Source organism: Bos javanicus, chromosome 17 (genome assembly GCF_032452875.1).
Source record: "Bos javanicus breed banteng chromosome 17, ARS-OSU_banteng_1.0, whole genome shotgun sequence".
Classification (NCBI taxonomy): Eukaryota; Metazoa; Chordata; class Mammalia; order Artiodactyla; family Bovidae; genus Bos; species Bos javanicus.
In genome coordinates, this window is record NC_083884.1 from 4,521,880 (window position 1) to 4,542,319 (window position 20,440).

The 20,440-nt window shown below is 42.6% G+C and overlaps 2 protein-coding genes across 12 annotated transcripts in view; one reads left to right on the plus strand and one right to left on the minus strand.

Annotated features, from left to right (window-relative positions):
• The window catches only part of RNF175 (ring finger protein 175), a 69,225-nt gene extending 53,693 nt beyond the window's left edge, over positions 1–15,532 (plus strand). For 2 of the 7 annotated variants that reach the window (XM_061383927.1, XM_061383934.1), the window contains 4 exons: positions 2,427–2,547; positions 7,029–7,222; positions 10,706–10,807; positions 13,006–13,524. In XM_061383927.1, coding sequence (XP_061239911.1) covers positions 2,427–2,547; positions 7,029–7,222; positions 10,706–10,807; positions 13,006–13,126 — 538 coding nt within the window. In that variant the 3' untranslated portion in view covers positions 13,127–13,524. Of the gene's footprint in view, positions 1–2,426; positions 2,548–7,028; positions 7,223–10,705; positions 10,808–10,887; positions 11,829–13,005 lie in introns of those variants that run through there. The other 5 variants (XM_061383931.1, XM_061383935.1, XM_061383929.1 and 2 more) reach the window with 4 other exon arrangements.
• TLR2 (toll like receptor 2) overlaps positions 2,425–20,440 on the minus strand; it is a 40,020-nt gene continuing 22,004 nt past the window's right edge. For all 5 annotated transcript variants that reach the window (XM_061383926.1, XM_061383925.1, XM_061383921.1 and 2 more), the window contains exon 2: positions 2,425–20,032. In XM_061383926.1, the coding sequence (XP_061239910.1) occupies positions 17,662–20,016 (2,355 nt within the window). In that variant the 5' untranslated portion in view covers positions 20,017–20,032 and the 3' untranslated portion in view covers positions 2,425–17,661. The remainder of the gene's footprint in view (positions 20,033–20,440) is intronic.

Sequence of the window (20,440 nt, forward strand, 5' to 3'; positions counted from 1 at the left end):
AGATGGCTGCTGAGATGTGCTGTGAGTGAGGTTCTCAGGGGCAGAGCTGTAATCAACCTGTGTGTTGGAAAGGAAGTGTGAGACATACCACTGTGGATGGTGGACATACCAGCTGTGGAAAACCACTCAAATGAAAATCCCTGGAATATGTCTCACGTCAAAATTCCTCTAACTCTGGGACCTCCTTGGTGGTCCTGTGGTTGGGACTCCAACTGGGGGTGCAGGTTCGATCTCTGGTCAGTGAAATAAGATCCCACAGGCCACGTGACCAAAAAAAAATTACTCTAAATCTCTGGAACCTTAGAAATTTGAAAGGCAGAAGTTAGCTACCCATAAGTCATAAAACAAGGAAGGAAACTTGATGGAGACCCAGCCCTGGGGGGAAGGGCTCTTCCTGTGGCAACACAACAATCTGATTTCATAAATATTTCATGCAATTTTCAGAGAGGGAACTCCTACCATTCCCTAGGAAGAAAGGGATAGAATACAGCTGTACAGATCTATTATTGTTTGTTTAAGCTATAGAAAGACATTGAATTATTCTTGCAGCATACTGTCTATATTATTTTAATGTGTGTAAAATATTTTTTTACTTTTATGAAGTCACTTGGGACTGTAGTTATCCCCAAAATATTATCTGTATGATTTTAAGATCCTTATCCAGGAATTCTCCTATAATGAGGTGTATGAAGAACCTAACCCTTCAGATGGGAAATGAAGTGAGAATCGTTCAGTTGTGTCTGATTTTGCAAACCCATGGACTGTATGTAGGCTGCCAGGCTCCTCTATCCATGGAATTCTCCAAGCCAGAATACTGGAGTGGGTAGCTTCTCCAAGGGACCTTCCCAACCCAGGGGTTAGGGAACCCAGGTCTCCCACATTGCAGGTGATTTCTTTACCAGCTGAACCACCAGAGAAGCCCTCAGATGGGAAGGAACTATTTTTTTCACTACTAATTGTCGTTGAACACAATTGTATTGAGATTCTTTTCTCTGGAACTACAAGTTTGTTGCTACACTTTTTATCAATTAGACTATAAATCCATGCTCCCCTGGGCATAGAGGAAAGGTCATCTTCATTCTTCGTCACTGCCCCAGTTTGGAAGGATGAAGCTGCCCACTGTGTTGGAATGCCCAGTTCACAACACCAAAAGACCTCTGCCCTCCAGGTCTGCACAGCTGTACCATTCCCTCCTCAAGTTAACAGAGCACAGAAACCACCAGTAGAGGGTTCCAGAGAGAGACAGACCCCCACCTCCTCTCCTCTCTCCACTTCCTTCCTGCCTCAGGCAGATCCCCAACTTCCATTGCTAGTATTAGTGACTCTTGCAGAGGGAGCAAATCGAAAGTGTGATCATTAAGATCCAGATATTACATCAGGAGCTAATCATTCACTTTTTAAAGAAACCTTTACCTTTAGAAAAAGAAGGCGGTGGGCGGGGGTGGGGAAGGGGCTGATTCACGTTTGTTATATGACAGAAACCAACACAACATTGTAAAGCAATTATCCTCCAATTAAAAATAAATTTAAAAAAAAGAAATAGTTGTTGTAGAGAATCCTAGCATATTTGAAATATCCAACTTGCAAAATAAATTTTTTTTATTAATACATGGCACTATGGCATAGTAACAAATGACATCAAAATGTGAGCTTAATCCCTGTACCAATTATCAGGTTAAGCAATCATTTTTCCTAAGTCCCCATTTTTCAAACCAAAGTATGGCTAATGATGTCTATCTCCAATATTTTTAGGTAAGATTAAGTATTTGAAAGCATTCTATAAAATCTAAGTTTGATCACAGGAATCAAACTTCTCAGCCCTAGCTACTGTCCAGACCCCACCCCAAGCCACTTAAATTAGAGCCCTAGAAGATAGTGTATTAGTATATACTTAAAATCTCCCCCAGGTAGTCCTAACATACAGTTAGGGCTGAGAACCATTGGACTATTAAAGAGGTTCTTCATGTTAGCTCCCCACTGCAATCATCCTTGTCTGGAGAGCCTCCAAAAATATTGCTGCATGGGCTCCACCTCCAGAGAGCTAATGTAATTGGCCCAGGGTGCAGCCTGCAGATGGAGGTTTTTTACAAGCTGCCCAGGTTTTCCCACCGACAGCCAAGCTTGAGAACCTCTGGTTAGAGTTGGCTTGTCTCAGCACTGCAGTCCAAAGAAGACGTTAAACACTCTTTCAAGAATTATTTCGTCCACTTAGCCTTGAGTGGTAAAACGTAAAGGAATGGAGAGAATTTTAAATTCACTTAAAAAAAAGAAACACTAAACAAATAAATGAAGGAAAATACACTCAAGGTTCTGTTAGATACCATGGCAAGAAATACTTTCCAAGCTGCAGTCCTTCCCGAGACCAACCCCGCCCCCCCCACCACAAGATGCCCATTCTTACTTCCCTTGGCTGTTGTTTTCAATAGAATCAAAGCTAGAGATTCCATGGATTTTGGCATCGTGTCCTTGTTCTATGGCCTCTACTATGGAGTAATGGGGAGAGACTTCGCAGAGATCTGTTCGGACTACATGGCTTCTACTCTAGGGGTAAGCGTTGCTTTCATTCTTTGAAATCATTTTTGGTATGTAGAAAAATGGTCTCATCTTACACATTTGTGACCATTTTCAGAAATAGGTGTTTTTTGGTTCTATCAGCCCAACTGCTCCTTGGATTCTCCGGGTGTCAAATTATCTGGAAGTAACCATATCTAGCATACTCCAATTGCCAACATTGAAAGGTTTAGTAAAAATTAATCTAAAAAATAAAAATAAAGAATTAGTAAAAATTCAGCAATAACAAAAACCCTTTATCTGCCGATGCAAATAAAAGTCATATTTGATGCACATAAAGCACTTTAGAATCAATCATAAAGATTGATATAATCATCATAAAGATCAGTTATTATACAGCATTTGAAGAAATAGAAGAGATAAAATGTGTGCTAAATGTGTTCTGACTGTGTATTGTCCCCTGGAATTAAAAAAATCACTAATAGTTTTTTTAACGCTCTTAAAATTAAAACTCAGAATGGACACACTTTCTGGAAAGATGGATTCCAGATGCAGATATTAGGAGTAACCATCTGTGGTCTAACACACGCGCATCTCTTAAAAACGTACATCCCAAAGGTTCCGGGTGTGACCCAGTGGTTTCAGAAATTCCACATCTCTGTCCTCTACCAGTCTCTTGGCACACATCCAGGTATGAAATGGAGAAACCGCTGTGAGCAGCGAGGAAAGACTGGCCTTCTGGACTGTGTTCTCCCCTCCACTTACCGGTCAGGACCTAGTCGACAAGGCCTTTGTTTCATCCCCCACCTCCCCCATCTCTGTAGACTCCATCTTACTCTTTCTCTAGAGCCTGGAGTCCAACTTCTGTGGTGGAATGCTGGAATGGCCAGCCTTGTGTCATCTCTAAGACAGCTGCCTTTCTAGTGAGGTCTAAGGCAAGCACAGAAGGGAGCATTTTCACTCCCAGTGCCTCCAACAGAAACCAGAGCCATCCCCCTTCTACAAATTTCCAAAGCCTCTTGTGCCTGCTTGTGGACAGGAGAGGAAGAGTTGAATTTCCTCTGTTCTCCAGTGGACCAGGAAGAAAAGATTTAACCTAGCAAAAGAACAAAGTCTTTAAACCCCAGCTTTACAGAGATTCCTCACCTGATTCCATCCCACCAGTCTATGACGTCTTGTCATCTCCTGCCATCCTCGTTCCAACCACCAAGTACTGTCTCAAGCCATTGGCACAACCACCAGTGACTTCAACTGATGGTGTGTGTGTGTGCACGTGTGTATATGCACTTATTCATGTGCTTGTGACAGAGGTAAAGAGGAAGCACCACACCAGTGCCTGAGCCCCACACTAATTAAGTCAGACTCTGGGAGTGGAGCCAATGCATCTGCTTTGTTTTAAAAGCTCCCTAGGAAAAGGAATAAGCTATTAAGCCATGCAGAAAGTTGGATGCGTCGTAAATATATAGTGCTAAGTGAAAGAAGCCAGTCTGTACTCTATGATTCCACTTATATGACAATTTGGAAAAGGTACAAACTGTGGAGATGCTAAAGAGACCAGTGGTTGCCAAGAGGCTTAGGGAGGGAGCAGGGTTGAATGTGTGAAGCACAGGGAATTTGTTAGAGTGGTGAAATTATTCTGTATGATACTCTAATGGTGAATGCATGACACTATGCATCTGTCAAAATCAACAGTACTTTATAGCAGAAAGGTTAAACCTTAAGTGTGCAAATCTAAAACAAGTCATATAGGATGTCAGGAAATGCCAGGATAGAATGCGGACTGTGACAAGAGAATTCAACTGTATTACAAATGTGTAAAATAACCTCTCTGAAGTGGGGGGGACGGGGGAAGTGCTGACCTAAGTCTCTTTGAAATGAGTGGAGATCTAAGATTAAAAGCAAAAGGAACTGTATGTAAGCACTGCACTCCATTAAGTAAGTTCCCCTCAGGGCTATGGGGATACCCTGATACCACTGCGCATGTATTCTGGAACTGGACTCCAAATGAATGGAAGACTGGTCATGGAAGCTATGTTTCTTGCTCTCAGAAGGCTATATACACGCAAGGAGAGAAGGCTAGAATGATCTGTGAATGGATCAGAGACATCAGTCTGAACTGGTGTTTAGCTTAACATAGATTGAAAGTGAAAGTTTAAAAGTGAAGTCGCTGGGTCATGTCCAACTCTTTGCGACCCCAGGGACTGTCAGGCTCCTCCATCCATGGGATTTTCCAGGCAAGAGTGCTGGAGTGGATTGCCATTTCCTTCTCCAGGGGGTCTTCCTGACCCAGGAATCGTACCCAGGTCTCCCACATTGCAGGCAGATGCTTTACCGTCTGAGCCACCAGGGAAGATACATATAACATAGATTATAAGTATCTTAATGTAGATGATATATAGAGAAATATTTTATAGATATGTGTATACACATGGGTTAGAGTATACAGATATATTTCCTTGCTTTGTCAACTAAGAAGCCCTGGAAGCAATGACAGCTTAGTAGCAGTGAGCACACAAAGTGCTCCGATCTTGTTTTCTAATACCAGTCTATAATAAAAGGAAACAGTGTTCCTTGGGAGAACGTCTGATTCTGGGTCTTGGCAGGGAACATACAATATGAACCTAGAGTATTTTGTAGGGCCAGAAAGTAAGGAGGCTCTCAAAAAAAGCCCACACAAGAAAAAACCCACAATGATGAGGCTATGTCAAAGAAACACAGAAGCCAAGGCTGAAACAATTTGAGCAACACAGTAGCAGTAGTATTCGTAGTAAATAGTATTGGGTTATAACTCGAAGTTTAGAATAAATATCCATGAGTCCACAGTGAAATAAGTGAATGATTGAACAGATAGATATATAAATAAATGAGAACAGACAAATCTATTCAGACAAATTCCACATAATTTATGGAGATATTCCACCTTTAAGAGGTTGCATGGTTAACTTTTATGTGTCAACTTGATTAGGCTCTCGTATCCAGTTGTTTGACCAAAGATGAGTCTACATGTTGCTTTGAATGTATTTTGTAGCTGTAATTAACTTTAAGGGAAAGCAAATACCCTTGAAAATATAGATGGGTCTTTAAGCTAATCAGTCAAAGACGTTAAGGGCAAAAACTGAAGTTTCTCAGAGAAGGAGTTCTGCCTCAAGTCTGAAAACTCTTTCCAGAGTTCGGCCTGTTAGCCTGCCCTCCAGGTTCCAGACTTGCCAGCCTCAGGTCTTTAAAATGAGTCTCTCTCTCCCTTCCCCCTTTCTCCCTCTCTGCCCACTCTCCCCCGACCCACATGCATGCATATCCTCTGTTCCATTTCCCTGGAGAACTCTGACTGATACAGATGTGGACCATAACTCCTAACTCCCCACTCCCTAAGTGTGAAGTGCTCGTGGTGATGGTGATTTCCTTCCAAAGAGTACAGTGTAGAAAGAAGTAAAAGAAGTAAAAGGTAGTTGTAGAGTGGAGAAACTTGACAAACACTACCTCAAACTCAGTAATCAAGGTCAACATCAGCAACGATGGATCATGTGGACTGCACGCACCCTTGCCACGATGTGGTAAGGGTGGCATTTCACCTCTGTTCTCTTCTTCCCTAAAACTCATAAGCTCAGCATAATCAAGAGAAAAAAACATTAGCTAAAATCCAAGTGAAGGACGTTCTATAAGCACCGCCCCCACCCCCAAACTGTCAATCATAGGGAAAAAAAGTCTGAGAAACTGCCAAAGCCAAGAGAAGCCTAAAAAATAAAAAAAGAGAGAAGCCTAAAGAGATAAGACAATTAATGGTATCCTGGATGGGATTCTAGAACAAAATAAGGACATTTGAGAAAAACCAAGCAATCTGAACAAAGTATAGACTTGATTTCATAATAATGCATCAGTGTTGGTTCATTAATTGTAACAAATGTACCACCCTAAATGTAAAATGTTAATCACAGGGGAAACTTGGTGTGGAAACTCTATTCTATCTTTGTATCTTTTGTATCTAAAACAATTATAAAATAAATCTTTTATTTTTAAAAAAGCTTCTTAGACATTCTAATGTGCTGCCAATGTTAGGAATCGCTCCTCATCCACAGCCCTGGGGAGATGCAATGTCCCAAGTTAGAATTCTAAATGCGCTGCTTTCTAATGGGATTAGTCTTCATACTCCCTATAGTCAGATGGGATTTTATTTAAATTGATTAAAATTTTAATTATATTAAAGTTAATTAAAAGATACATAGATGTCTGGGATTACTTGAGATCTGGGAATCAGAGTCTCAGGAGAATAAGGAGAAGGGTCAGGTTCTGGGTGAATTTAAAAAGCTTCCCATGTCATTCTGAACTATAGCCCTCGATAAAACTGTTCCTCTTAAAGGATTCCTCAGTGGAGAAGTTAGGTGGTTACAATTAGCGATGTGCTTTGGGGCTCAGTGGGGTTTTGCCTGGGAAACCTTCACCCCACAGTAGCATTGTCCTATGGGAAACACGTTTCAAGTTCTAAAGCAGCAGAGAAGCAGTAAAGCCTCTATGTCTTCAAGCTGGCAGTGGCTTCCCTGTGCTCACAGAATGATGTGTGCTCTGGGCCTGTCCCCCAACAGTTCTACAGCGGCAGTGGGATGCCCACCAGGAGTCTGTCGGACGACATCTGCGCCGTGTGTGGGCAGAAGATCATTGTGGAACTTGATGAGGAAGGGCTCATTGAAAACACCTACCAGCTTTCATGCAAGCATGTGTATCCTTTTCACGGGAGGCCATTTGGCCTTCCTCAAGCCGAGAGATGGAAAATCAGGGAAGACTGTCCTGTCACCCTCCTCCTGTGTCTCCTCCTTCTCCCCACTTCCTTCTGCCTTGCTTAGCTCCCTTCACCAAACCCCAAGCCTTCATGCTCCTGTCCATTTTCTTATTGAGACTCTCTCTGATCCCTGATGAATAATGAACTGCTCTTAGTTAGCAGGCGGTAAACCTCTTTCCCTCCTCCTCCCCACCCTCCTCCTCCCCCAGTAATTGCTTTTTTAAAAGGAGTCTTCAGGCCACACGAACAGGAGGGCTGCAGCATCTGAGCAGAGGCTGGCTGGGAGAGCCGGTGAAGCCTTAAGCACACAGATAGCCAGTGAGGACCAGGGGAGAGAGTGTGGGGAGTGAAGAACAGAGTGCAGTTTCAGCTGCAGGGCAGAGCTCAGGACTTGCCTGGCGGAGCCCTTGTCTGAATCTCACAAGAACAAGAATGACAATGTCCAGTTTTTTTACTCTAAGGATTGAATAAATGGAATCTGTCCAGATTAAACAGAATCAAATCATGAGTGCTACACATCTACGGTATTAATGGTGGCATGTTTTACCTGGAAATAATTCTCAGGAACCTGCTTGTGTCCACAGTGGTGATGGGGAAAGCCAAGTATCAGCTTTGGTCTTGAAAAGAGGACACCTTAAATTACAGTTGGACCATTTGATTCCCTGGCCTATGGGTTGTGCCCCAAATCACTATCCACCGGAGAAGGGATCTTTGGGGGCCAGACCAGCCTGGCCCTGGAAACCAGCACCCTCTGGGACTCCAGCAACAGTGAGGAAGGGCTCCATGTGCTGAGAGATGCTGGCATCAAGAGCACTGGGCCGAGGCTGCACCGCCTGAGCACGTAACTCTGGATGCCACAGTGGTGTTTGCGTTGACCAACAATCAGTATTTTAATTCTTCTCTTCATACAGGGAAAAGAAGGCATCATTTATCTTTGTTTGATAGTACAATATCAATTTTATAATATTGCTGTGCACCCAGTCAGTTCAAAGCTCTGGCATTATAAGGTGATCAAACCATCTGCCTCTTGCCTCTGAAGCCCACCGAACTCAGTCAGTAACACCATAGATGTGCAGCACTCATGATTTGATTCTGTTTAATCTGGACAGATTCCATTTATTCAATCCTGAGAGTAAAAAACTGGACCAAATGCATCTGAACTGTAATAGGAGCCTTTACTCCAACATTTAAGTCTTAACATTTTAAGGTAAGAAACACAAAGATATCCCATGTGGGATTCTATGTGGTTTTTCAGTGTGATACATTTCCCAAAAACCTATCATTCTTAGTAGAAATTTTCCAAGTCTGGACCTAGTTTTAAATATGATTTAGTTTTCAAATGTTGGAACAGAGCCCCTTCTGCCATTTGCAAGTGGAAATATTTTCTCTCTCCACCTTTAAAAGCCCTTAGGGATTGTTGTACATGTGTGCATATGTAATCGAAAATGTAGTCACCTTTAAATTTGCTTTGCAGGGAGTATTATTAATGGCCCATTTTAGCATGAGTCATATTAGCAAGGAGTGGGCAAACATGAATCATATTAACAAGGGGTGGGAATCTGAGTCTTGCTCTGCAGAAATTCTGCTGGGGTGAAGGCTTTGCATATGAGATTTTGAAGAGAAAAGGGGATATTAAAGAGGAGATGAACATCTCAATGCTTGCTCAATGAGCCCTGAATGCCATACCTATCTGGAGGGTATGGGGCTATACACCAGCTCTTTTGAATGAAGAACTGTACAGGCTTTGACTTAGTATCTTTGTTATAATACACTTTATGTTAACCCAAACATGCAAAAGTGACCCCAGTTCCAAGAACATAAAAGAATGGGGACTCTTGGTCGCACACCAGTCTAATACCGAGGAATCATGTGCGTGGCCTTGATTGTCTCCACCTCCACGCCCTCCGTTAGTGAGGGAACGTCTACATGGGTGCTGTAGCAGATCAGGGAAAGCCACCCTGGGATCAGTGACTCTAGAAAGAAATCAACACGGTGAATCTCATAGTTAATCATTGTGTTTGTTGTTTAGTCATTAAGTCATAGCCAACGCTTTTTGTGACCCCATGGACTGTAGCCCACCTGGCTCCTCTGTCCATGGGATTTCCCAGGCAAGAATACTGGAGCGGGTTGCCATTTCCTTCTCCAGAGGATCGTCCCAACCCGGGGATTGAACCTGCATCTCCTACATTGGCAGGCAGATTCTTCACCACAGAGCCACCAGAAAAGCCCCAGTTAATGATCTTACTCAAATCTATAAGCTGTGGAACCCGAGGAAAATAAGTTTGCAATAGTAATTGGTTTTGAATGATTCATTCAAATATTCATTCAATAAATAGGCGTGTGTGTGTGTGTGTGTGTGTGTGTGTGCTTAGTCGCTCAGTCATGTCCATGTCCAACTGTCTGAGGCCCCATGGAGTATATAGCACACCAGGCTCCTCTGTCCATGGAGTTCTCCAGGCAAGAACACTGGAGTGTGCTGACATTACCCCATCCAGGGGATCCTCCTGTCCCAGGGATCCAACTTGAGTTTTGCATCTCCTGCATTGGCAGGTGGATTATTTGCCATTAGTGCCACCTGGGAAGCCCCCAAACAGGCATTAAGGCACTGCTTAAGGTGCTGAGCACAGAGATGAATGAGTCACTGTCCCACAGGTAGCACATTGCCCAGGAGAGATATGTAAGTACACAAAAAGTCATGACCCAGAGTGACTTGACTCAGGCTCTGTAAGACTCAGTCCCTGGTGCTGAGGGAAAACATATGGTTCATTGTCAACTTTGGGGACAAAGCATCGAAAGGGATTGTATACAAATGAATCTGTAAGTGCCTAGATTCTATATATTCTATTTCAAAATAACTGGCTCCTTATCAGTAATAAAACCTTGAGAAAAAACTTATGAAGCTAATAGAAATATCTGTACAAATATTTGACCACAAATAATTTGAACTTGCTGCGATTCATGGGATCACAAAGAGTCGGACACGACTGAGCGACTGAACTGAACTGAAGTGAACTGAATCTCATTACATAGATGGTAATGGGTAGGTGCCCAAAAAGCTAAATGGGGAGATGCTATGATAAATGCAGAGATATGCACAAAAAGTGAGGATATGTTTACATAAGACATCCTGTAAAAAAGCACATCCACATTCTTTGTCTAATTTAATCACAGAATCTGAGGTCAGAACATGTAAGGCTAAGAAGATGAGTAAACTCCTCAGGGTCATAGGCTTTGACTTCAAGCTCACTGTCCTTGGTGGCTCCACTGTCCTGCAGAGGCTCTAGGAAAGCAATGGACACAACCAAGTCATGACCGAGAGCCATTTCTGCCTCCACCACTCCACCCAACAGGCGGGATCATTTCCATCACATCGTCATGAAGTAGACCTTGCCTTTCAGTATCTTCCCTAACAAGATCCCTAAGCTTTCATGAATTCTGCATCCGAGGTTGGTGTATTGTTGGTAAAAAGCAGACGTGCCCTTACTGCAAAGAGAAGGTCGATTTGAAGAGGATGATCAATAACCCGTATCCTTTTTATGAAGTTATGAAATATTATTTTCTGGCAACACATTCTCTAATTTAAACTTTCCTTATCATCACTACAGGTACGGCAGAAAACACTGTTTTCCCTAACTACCTATTTCAAAGTGACTTGTCCCTTTTCTTGCCCATGTCTGCGTTACTATTCTAGCTAAGTTAAATGCCAAAAAAGATACATTCTACTCTTTGTATTCCACTTATTCCACTATAAGGGCTTTAGTGAAAATGTGATGGGACATTGCAAATATGGATAATATGAATATATGGAAGGATAAGATAAGTAGGTAGGCAGATAAATGGATGATAGATAGGCAGAGAGACAGATGATAAATAACGGGTGGATAAGATGAGTGGATGGGGAGGGAAATAGAATAGAAAATTTAAAAGCCCCAACTGTGAACTAGAATATAGAAAAGTATTTTTAAGGTGTACAAAATTGTATTATTTCCAGAATTAGTAGGGTTTTTCCCCCTGAATTTTGGCTTCTTTAATTCCTTGCTATATCTCATCTTTTCTTAGGCTAACCTAAGTAATAATAATATTGAAAGGACTGAAGACCTACTACAGATTTGGTCAGTGAATGGCAACAACAGGATTTTTATAGACAGCAGGGACCCCAGACCAAATAAACTCACATCTCATTAAGGTCACAGGAAGGGAGTATCCCCCTCCAGCGCTGACTGCAAGCCTTGGCCCTCCACCCCACCCGCCCAAGACCGCAGTGTCTCTTCCAGGGGGGTAAACAGATCTAAAACGCATCCCCCTTAAGTGGAAGAGCCCTGAGGGGATGGCCACAGCCTGCCAGGAACTCCCTCTTAGCTCCTCAGCAGCAGCCTTCCTACAGTCAGTCCCCTACGTATGCACCTCCAAGCCGTGAACTTTCAGGGATGGGAACGTGCCTTTGCATGTCCAATCATGTAAGTTAGCTCGTGTGTCTGTTCAGCCACTGTACTGTACTACTGTACTTTTCATAAGATTAAAAATGTGTCATTTTTTGTTTGCTTGATTTTTATGTGTTATTTGTGTGAAAAGTACAGTATGTAGATGATGATGTTAGTTGGGTACCTAGATAACTTTGTTGGACTTATGAAAGCACTCTCTGAACGGAACTCACTCATACGCAGGGGACTTACCGTATTCCTTCTAAGTTCCAGTCACCCGACTTTCACAGTGCTAAAGGAGATCCCCCCATCCCTGCCCCCTTGACTCTTCACCAACCCTCACTGTGCAGGTTCACCAGTGGCTATCTGCAGAAGCGCCGCCGTGGCTGAGAGCTGCAGGTAAGGAAGGACTTGTCAGTAGAGCCGCAGGGGCGGCAGCGCAGGTGGGCCCTGGGTCTCAGAGCCACACCCCAGCACAGAGAACCCGCTCAGCTCCCTCCCAGCTGGCTTTTGTCTCAGAACCCGGCCAAGAACAGCCCCAGCAGAAGGCCGTCATGCACCTTCTCTCCTCACTAGGCTGAGCCAGAACAGCTTTCGACTAGTAACTCACTTGTGAAACCTCAGTATATGCGTCTTTGTCATAAAATGGGTGATAATGTGGTCATAAATGTCACCTTAACGATCATTTAAATAATAAAAGACAATTGATTTCTTTGAGAGAACGAAACGGTCTTGAGAGAATAAACTTTTGAATATTACATGTACTTTTTTTTCTGTGAAATACAGAACTGTGTTTCTGAATGGAGCATCTAACAACAAGCATCATTCTTCCAAGGCAGCTAAAGAAACACATGCACTCCTCATTGAGATTCAGTGTAAGATAAACGATACGTATGAAAAGTCTGCCTTTCCGTGTATAACACGGCTAATAGAGATACTACGTATGAAGTTCCCTCAGCACAGTCTAGCCGAGGGACCAGGATAGGATATGTATTATCAGTGAACTAATGCCTTCCTTTTTAACATGCAGTGAGTTCCCTCTGATGAACGAGGGCAGAATAGCCCAGAGCTGTTTTTGCTCGCTCAACGGTAGTTTTCATCGTCCTTCGTTTTCCGCGTTCATCATCCCCCGCTTCCTCTTTCTTTCAGTATGTGACCCTTACCTTTTATTCTTCTTTGGGATTGTATTTGGGGATTTTATTGTAGACCGTTTTACTTTTAGAAATCAGATGTAGTATAAATAACAGTGACTATTTCTGCTACGTGGCTAGATGTAGCGCAACCTCCTTAACTGAGATTCAGCTGGGAGCGCACACACTTTCTATACGGACAGATCCTGGACTGGCTTCGTTACCTGGTGGCCTGGCAACCCGTGGTCATCGGGATCGTCCAAGGCATTAACTATTCACTAGGGCTGGAATAGCATAGCACGCTTACCCCAGAAGCGATGTACTGCATGTGGAAATATTTTCTAACACTCTTTTAATTTTTAGAGATCCCAAGAATTCAGAGAACTGAATAAAAGCTGGCACTGGGTCTGTGTGGAAAGAATTTAAGCAGAAGCTGAGCAGTGGAATAAACACAGAGGCCTTGCATCTTTCCGGTTACAACCACTGTCTCATCCGGGCTTGTGGCGCTTCTGGTACCACCCACCGTGGACATCCCATCCCGAGCTTGGCTTACAGTGATCTCACCTGGGATGGGTTTCAGAGGTCTGCAAAGTGCTTCTCACATACAATTTTATTGAGTTATAACAAATGCCGTCTTATCGGTTGAACATCTTCAAAGAAGTAGAGTCATTAAATCTATGGTTTAAGGACACGGTCTTTTCTGGTCTCTGTTCTTGTTACCCCACGGCAGCTTTGGTACCACTGAGCCCTTCCGTTAGCACCGGGTGCTGCCGTCCATACAATGGCCAGAGCCGCGCGGGGTCCGCTGGGGCTGCTGCACACTCAGCCCACGCACGGGTAACTGAGGGAGCGCACCCCTCTCTTCTTCGGGGCCACCTGTTTACACGTAAACACACACACTCTCTTTCCATGGCCATACTGTTTTCACTTCTATCCCAGCCCTTTTCAACACCTGAAATCACATCATAGACTCATTTGTCTACTGTCTTTCTTCCTCTCCATGAACACAGAGGATTTTATGTTTTGTTCCCTACTATCTTTGCAGCACTTGGGCACCATCTGACACATAAGAGGCACTAATAAATATCTGCTGAACAAATGAACCAATCCAACAAGAGAGAAAAAATGAACAGAACTGAGAAGACAAGTCAGAACAAATTAACCTAAGAATGGTATTACCACGTTTAACTCCCTCAAATTAATTCATTTTAAATTACTGGTCATTTACTAAATAGTCACCACTATACATCACACCAGACATCTGCAACACTTGACGACATTACACTTGAATGAAGTAAAAAGGAAACACGTCTATTGCCAAAACACGGGCAACACGTTGCAGCAACATAGGTGACCTAGATTATCCTACTGAGTGAAGTAAATCAGAAAGACAAATATCCTGATATCACTTATATGTGGAATCTAAAATATGCCACAAATGAACTGATCTATGAAACAGAAAGACTCCCAGACAGAACAGACTTGGAGTTGCCAGTGCGGAGGGGGGCCAGGTAACTGTTGGATTGGGAGTTTGGGATTAGCAGATGCAGACTATTATATATAGAAAGGATAAACAACAACCTCCTACTGTGTAGCACAGGGAACTATATTCAGTATTCTGTGATAAATCATAATGGAAAAGAATATGAAAAAGAATGGACACATATGTATAAATGAATCACTTTGCTGTGCAGCAGAAATTAACTCAACACTATAAATCAATTGTACTTAATAAATTTAAAAAAATGTTGGCAATGTCCTTTATACAAAATTCCATCATAGTTATGATGAGATCTCACATTAAGATGTTTTTTTGGCTGTGCCAGGTCTTCATTGGAATGCATAGGCTTTCTCTAGTTGCAGGGCAGAAGCTTACTTGCCCCGAGGTATATGGGATCTTAGTCCCCCCACCAGGAATCAAACCTACATCCCTTGCATTGGAAGGTGGATTCTAAACCACAGGAACACCAAGGAAGTCCCTCACATTAAGATTTCTACCTTTTGGTAATTTTCCTTCTTGAAACTACTCAGTGCTTCAGTATTACAACTGGCTCATCATCCAGATTATTAGAAGATTTAACTCTAGTTTATTTCCCTACTCAGCAGACATTTCAACAATTCCATATATATTACATAGCAGCCATGTGCAAGGTTAAAGAGAGAAAACGAGATTCTTGAACTGGGTATTGACAAAGCACCTTGCAGTTGGATAAACACCAACTAACACTTAGTTTCTCTTCTGTACAAGAGTCCTTAAATGACCTCTGTTGTATGTGACCTCTGATGTGTTCGACCTCTGGGGTATTTGCCACTTATTTTTTATGGAGAGCTGCATGATGGCCCTTTAGAACTCTGAGCAAGTAAACCAATAGATGTCTGCATGGAATTGTGACTGAACTTCAGAGCTTAGAAATGTTAGATAATTACCAAATAATATCAGGGGCAAAAAAAGAGATGCTATTTTCTTTATACAGTTTAAGCATGTAAAATCTAATCTCAGTTTTATGAAGTAATATATATATACACATTGAAAAAATTATGGAGAGCACTAACCTATCTCCAGTTACCAGAGGTTAGCTCAAGGTGAAGGGATAAGAGCTGACTCTTTAATTTCTTTTATATGCTGTAGTTTCTTCTCCAAAATTTCTACAGTTTAACATTTGTAATGAAAAAAAATAAAGATTCTTTTCAAAAAATTATTTTAGATCTATCAATTAACTATGAAGCTGTTCCTGTTGCTGTTTAAATTATTGAAATTAAATCTACAGATCACATCCATGTTAAATTTGTCTGGTTCTCATGACAATGTTATACTTACATAGGAAATAGAGAAGTAAAGCAAAAAGTCCATTTTGTCTTTGGTTTCTGTGGCATCTCTCGTTTCCTCTTCCTGAACTTGCCTGTTTTTTATTAGACTGGCTACTGTCTCCTCCATTGCATGCTCCCAGGAGTTTGTAAGAGAGAAGAACCCACCCTTGGGTTTCCCAAGGACTAAAACCTATATGCATTTAATGGATTTATTTCTTTGGTATAACTTTCTGCAAACAGCAGAAAATATACCCGAGATCCCCACTAGGACCCATAACACAAAAATGTTCATTTACAAACCATAATATCTAATGAGATGAACCACTCCGTGGAAATAATAATCGCTAACATCCGCCACAGGCGCCTGTTGGCCTGTGTGGGCACCCGGGTCTCCATTCCTGCGGGCGTTCTTCTTGCCTCCTCAGCCTGAACAGCACCCCGGGGCACACGCCCAGTGCTTCACTGACTCTGCTGAATATCAGTCTCGACACAGGACCCTCTGATGGATTCATTACTGCCCTGTCTTTGTGACAGGGAATATCTGCGGTCAGACCGACTTACCCAGAGATGCACTGTCCTAACCCAGGGCTTTCTGACTTCAGACCCCAGTAAACCACACAGACCCAGTTCTGGCTGAAGATGAAGCAAGGTCACTTCCTTCACACATGGTTCCCAGCTTACCAAGAGAGTTGCACAAAATCCAGGATCAGCTCCTTGCTTTTAAATTTAATGCATTCATTTAATGCCTTATTATCTAGATTCTAAAAATTAACATATGGAAGTAGTATCTTTCTTTTAAATCACTGTGTATCAAATATTTTTGAGTCATTGTGAGGAACCTCTAGGTCGATGCTTGCTTAAAAATTTATTTAGCTCACACATACTTCTATAACATTTCAGAAAGAGAAAAAGAGGGCCCTTTTTAGAATTAGAAACAAGACTTTTTAAAAGAAGGAAAAAGCAATATGATTCAGGGAGCAGAGTAACCAGACAGTAATGAGAACCTCACACATAACTAAAGGCTGAAGATCAGCATCAGGGATATAGAAGACTGCTTTAAATTCTTCAAAACTGAGTATTTATTTCATCAGTTTCATTTCCATAGAAATACATAATTTACTGCACCTTGGGTTATATACGCTCTCTCAAGTAACTATGGCTGGAGAAACTTATCAAATTCTGAGGAAGACGCACACAGTTCATTTTAAAATATACCCTCTAGGTATTTTAGTATCCTGTAAAGCTTAATGGGGACACAAAACAGCACTTTTTTTTTCTGAGAACAATACATTTGGCTGAAGGACTTTAACATTTTGTCTTGTTGCTCCTGAGAGCAGTCACACACAGAAGGGACAGCTGGGGGACAAAGAACACCCTCTCCAGACATGGATGAGTCCCCTGGCAGAAAGCTGATGGAAAGTCACTTAAAATCTATTCATTTCTGCTGTTTCCTAATGAACTAAGCCAATTGCTACAGATAATTCACATATAAATAATGGACTGAGATCATGACTGTCTCATAGGATAAATAAAAGCCTAGAACCATGTTTTTCCAATTTGGTCGCAGTTTTGATAAAACAGCACTCTAGACAAAATTTGAACAGTTTTAGTCATTTTAGTAAGCAGGTCCTCATTCAATAGTTTATATATGGTTGTTGTTCGGTCGCTAAATTCCAACTCTTTGCAACCTCATGGACTGCAGCACACCAGGCTTTCCTGTCCTTCAGTGTTTCCTGGAGCTTGCTCAAATTCATGTCCACTGAGTCAGTGATGCCATCCAACCATCTCATCCTCTATCGTCCCCTTCTCCTCCTCCTTCCCTCAATCTTTCCCAGCATCAGGGTCTTTTCCAGTGAGTCAGCTCTTCACATCAGGTGGCCAAAGTATTGGAGCTTCAGCATCAGTTCTTCCAATGAATATTCACTGGATGGTTTACATATAATTAAGTCAGAATGGACTCAGTTATAACTAGTGATAGAAGGACCACCACCAGACCAAGACTGACCCTTAATGAAGGATCCTAGGACCTTATTGCAGCTCTCAAATTTAACCAAAACCCTTCCTGCTGAGTCTCATCCACGGGCCACTCCAGGTAGGTCTTGGTGTTCATGATCTTCCGCAGCTTACAGAAGCGCTGGGGAATGGCCTTCTTGTCAATGGGCTCCAGCAGAATCAGAATGGCAGCATCATTGTTCTCATCAAAGAGACGGAAATGGGAGAAGTCCAGCTCATACTTGCACCACTCGCTCTTCACAAAGTTCTCCGAAAGCACAAAGATGGTTTTGTGGCTCTTTTCAATGGAGTCAATGATGTTGTCGATAATCCACTTGCCAGGAATGAAGTCTCGCTTGTGAAGACACAGCTTAAAGGGAGGGTTGAACTGCTCCAGCTCCTGGACCATGAGGTTCTCCACCCAGTAGGAATCCCGCTCGCTGTAGGACACGAAGGCGTCGTAGCAGATGTCCCTGCGGGGAGCCTTCCTGGGCTTCCTCTTGGCCTGCAGCCACGCCCACATCATCTTCATGTACCACAGTCCGTGGAAACGGTGACACAGCACCCCCGTGAGCAGGAGCAACAGGAAGAGGGCACAGCACGCGGCGGACACCACGGCCGCCCTGTGGCATTCAGAAAGGGAGAGCCGGGCGTCCTGCACCCGCTGGCCCCGCACGTGGGAGGGAGAGTCACAGCGGTAGTCATCGGGCCAGTCAACCAGGACACGGCCCAGTGCCTGCTGTCCCTGTGTGAAGGACAGGAAGTCACAGGAGCAAATGAAGTTGTTGCCACCGGCCTCCAACGTCTTCAGTTGCTGAAAAGAATCAAGTTGTTCCTTTGAGAAAGTATTTATTATATTTCTGCTAATTCTCATAACTGATAACACGGGTAAGAAGGAGGCATCTGGTAGAGTCTTCAACTTATTTCTGGAAATATAAAGTTCTTTGAGTTGTGGCAAAATCAAAGAAAATGAATCAAGATTGTTATTGCTAACATCTAAAATTTCCAGGGTCTGGGGAAGGCACTGGGTTAAACTGTGTATCCTTGTGCTGGATAAGTTCAGCTGTTTCATTTTGCCTGGCCACTGACAAGTTTCAGGCATTGAAAGAAAATTATTCTTACTGATATCAAGGCTATTCAGATTTTCCAGAGTAAGCAAAAGTTCTCCCGTTTTTTCTAGTGATTTCAAACGATTCTGCCTTAAAACCAAGGTTTGAAGGAAGGGCCAGGCATCCTTACAGGCTGAGTTTTTCAAGGTTTCTTCAGACATTAAGTTTTCACTGAGATCCAAATATTCTAATGATTTTAAATGTTGTGAAAGTAAACAAGGAACCAGAAAAACCTTACTGTTTTCTATTGTGACTCTTTTAACTTTGCCTGTGAGTGGATATATACTACTCAGATCTTGAAATAAGAAAAACTGTGGAATATGCAACTTCCGTATTGTTAACGTCTCCACATTACCTAGGTGTCTAATTCTGTCCAAACTCAGTGCTCTAAAATCGCCAATTCCATCATGGGTACAGTCATCAAACTCTACTTCTAAGATCCCAGAAACATAGTTAAACAGTTTGACAACTTCAACAAAACTTTCATCGGTGAATTGCACATTTCTAAATATAAGCTTTTTAACCGATGTACTCATTTCACTGATGGATGCTTCTGAAAAATGGAAAGTGTGCAAATTAGTATCTCTCAGTTCTAAACAATCTAAGGAACTTACAATATCTACAAGAATGTCCACGAGTAAAACAGGCTGCTTCAGATGTAGAATCAGATGGCTAATGTTCTGGATTGACTTTAAACTCTTTGGCACATATATCTGCAGATTTTGAGCACTGATCTCAAGCTCCTCAAGAAAAGTCAGTCCAGTGAAATCCTTTTCATGAATCTCAGTGAAGCTGTTACTATTTCCTACTTTTAGGGTCCGCAGATTTGGGAGATGAGAAAAAAGAGATGTTTCCCCAAGTGTTTTGTATAAATTTCCCAGTAAGTTTAAGAATTTCAAGACATAAAGGGACCTGAACCAGGAGGATGATAAGTTAGATAAGCGATTATAGGATAAGTCCAAATATTCAAGATTCCTCAGGTGAAAAAAAGAATCTTCCTCCACTGTGTGAATTTCATTGGCCCCCAGCCTCAGAGTCTTCAGGTTCACACACCTCTGCAGGTCTCTGTTGCCGACATAGGTGATCTCGTTGTTGGACAGGTCAAGGCTTTTCACACCTGCCGTGAGACCAGAGGGGATGGAGTTTAAAGATCTGGAATGGCCATCGCAGACACCAGTTGGGTCACAAGACAGAGAAGAAGCCTGGTCAGAGGCTCCTTCCGTGGACAGGATGATGACAGCCCAGACCCAGGCTGTCCACAAAGCACGTGGCATTGTCCAGTGATTTGACCTACAAAGAAAAGAGGTTCAAATGAATGACTATGTTTGACATCATGGCTTAATTCCAGTTCTTGAGAAATGTTCTGTAAGATATAAAACATGGGACTTCCCTGGGGTCCAGTGGTTAAGAAGCCACCTGCCAATGCAGGAGACTCAGCTGCACCACAGCTACTGAGCCCATGTGCTGCAAGTACTGAAGCCCATGCACCTAGAATCCATGCTCCACAAAAAGAGAAGCCACCTCAATGAGAAGCCCACATGCAGCAACACAGACCGAGCCAGCCATAAATGAATGAGATATAACATACATCAGCGCAGTTCAGTCACTCAGTCGTGTCACTCTTTGTGACCCCAAGGACTGGAACACGCCAGGCCTCCCTGTCCATCACCAGCTCCCAGAGTTTACTCAAACTCATGT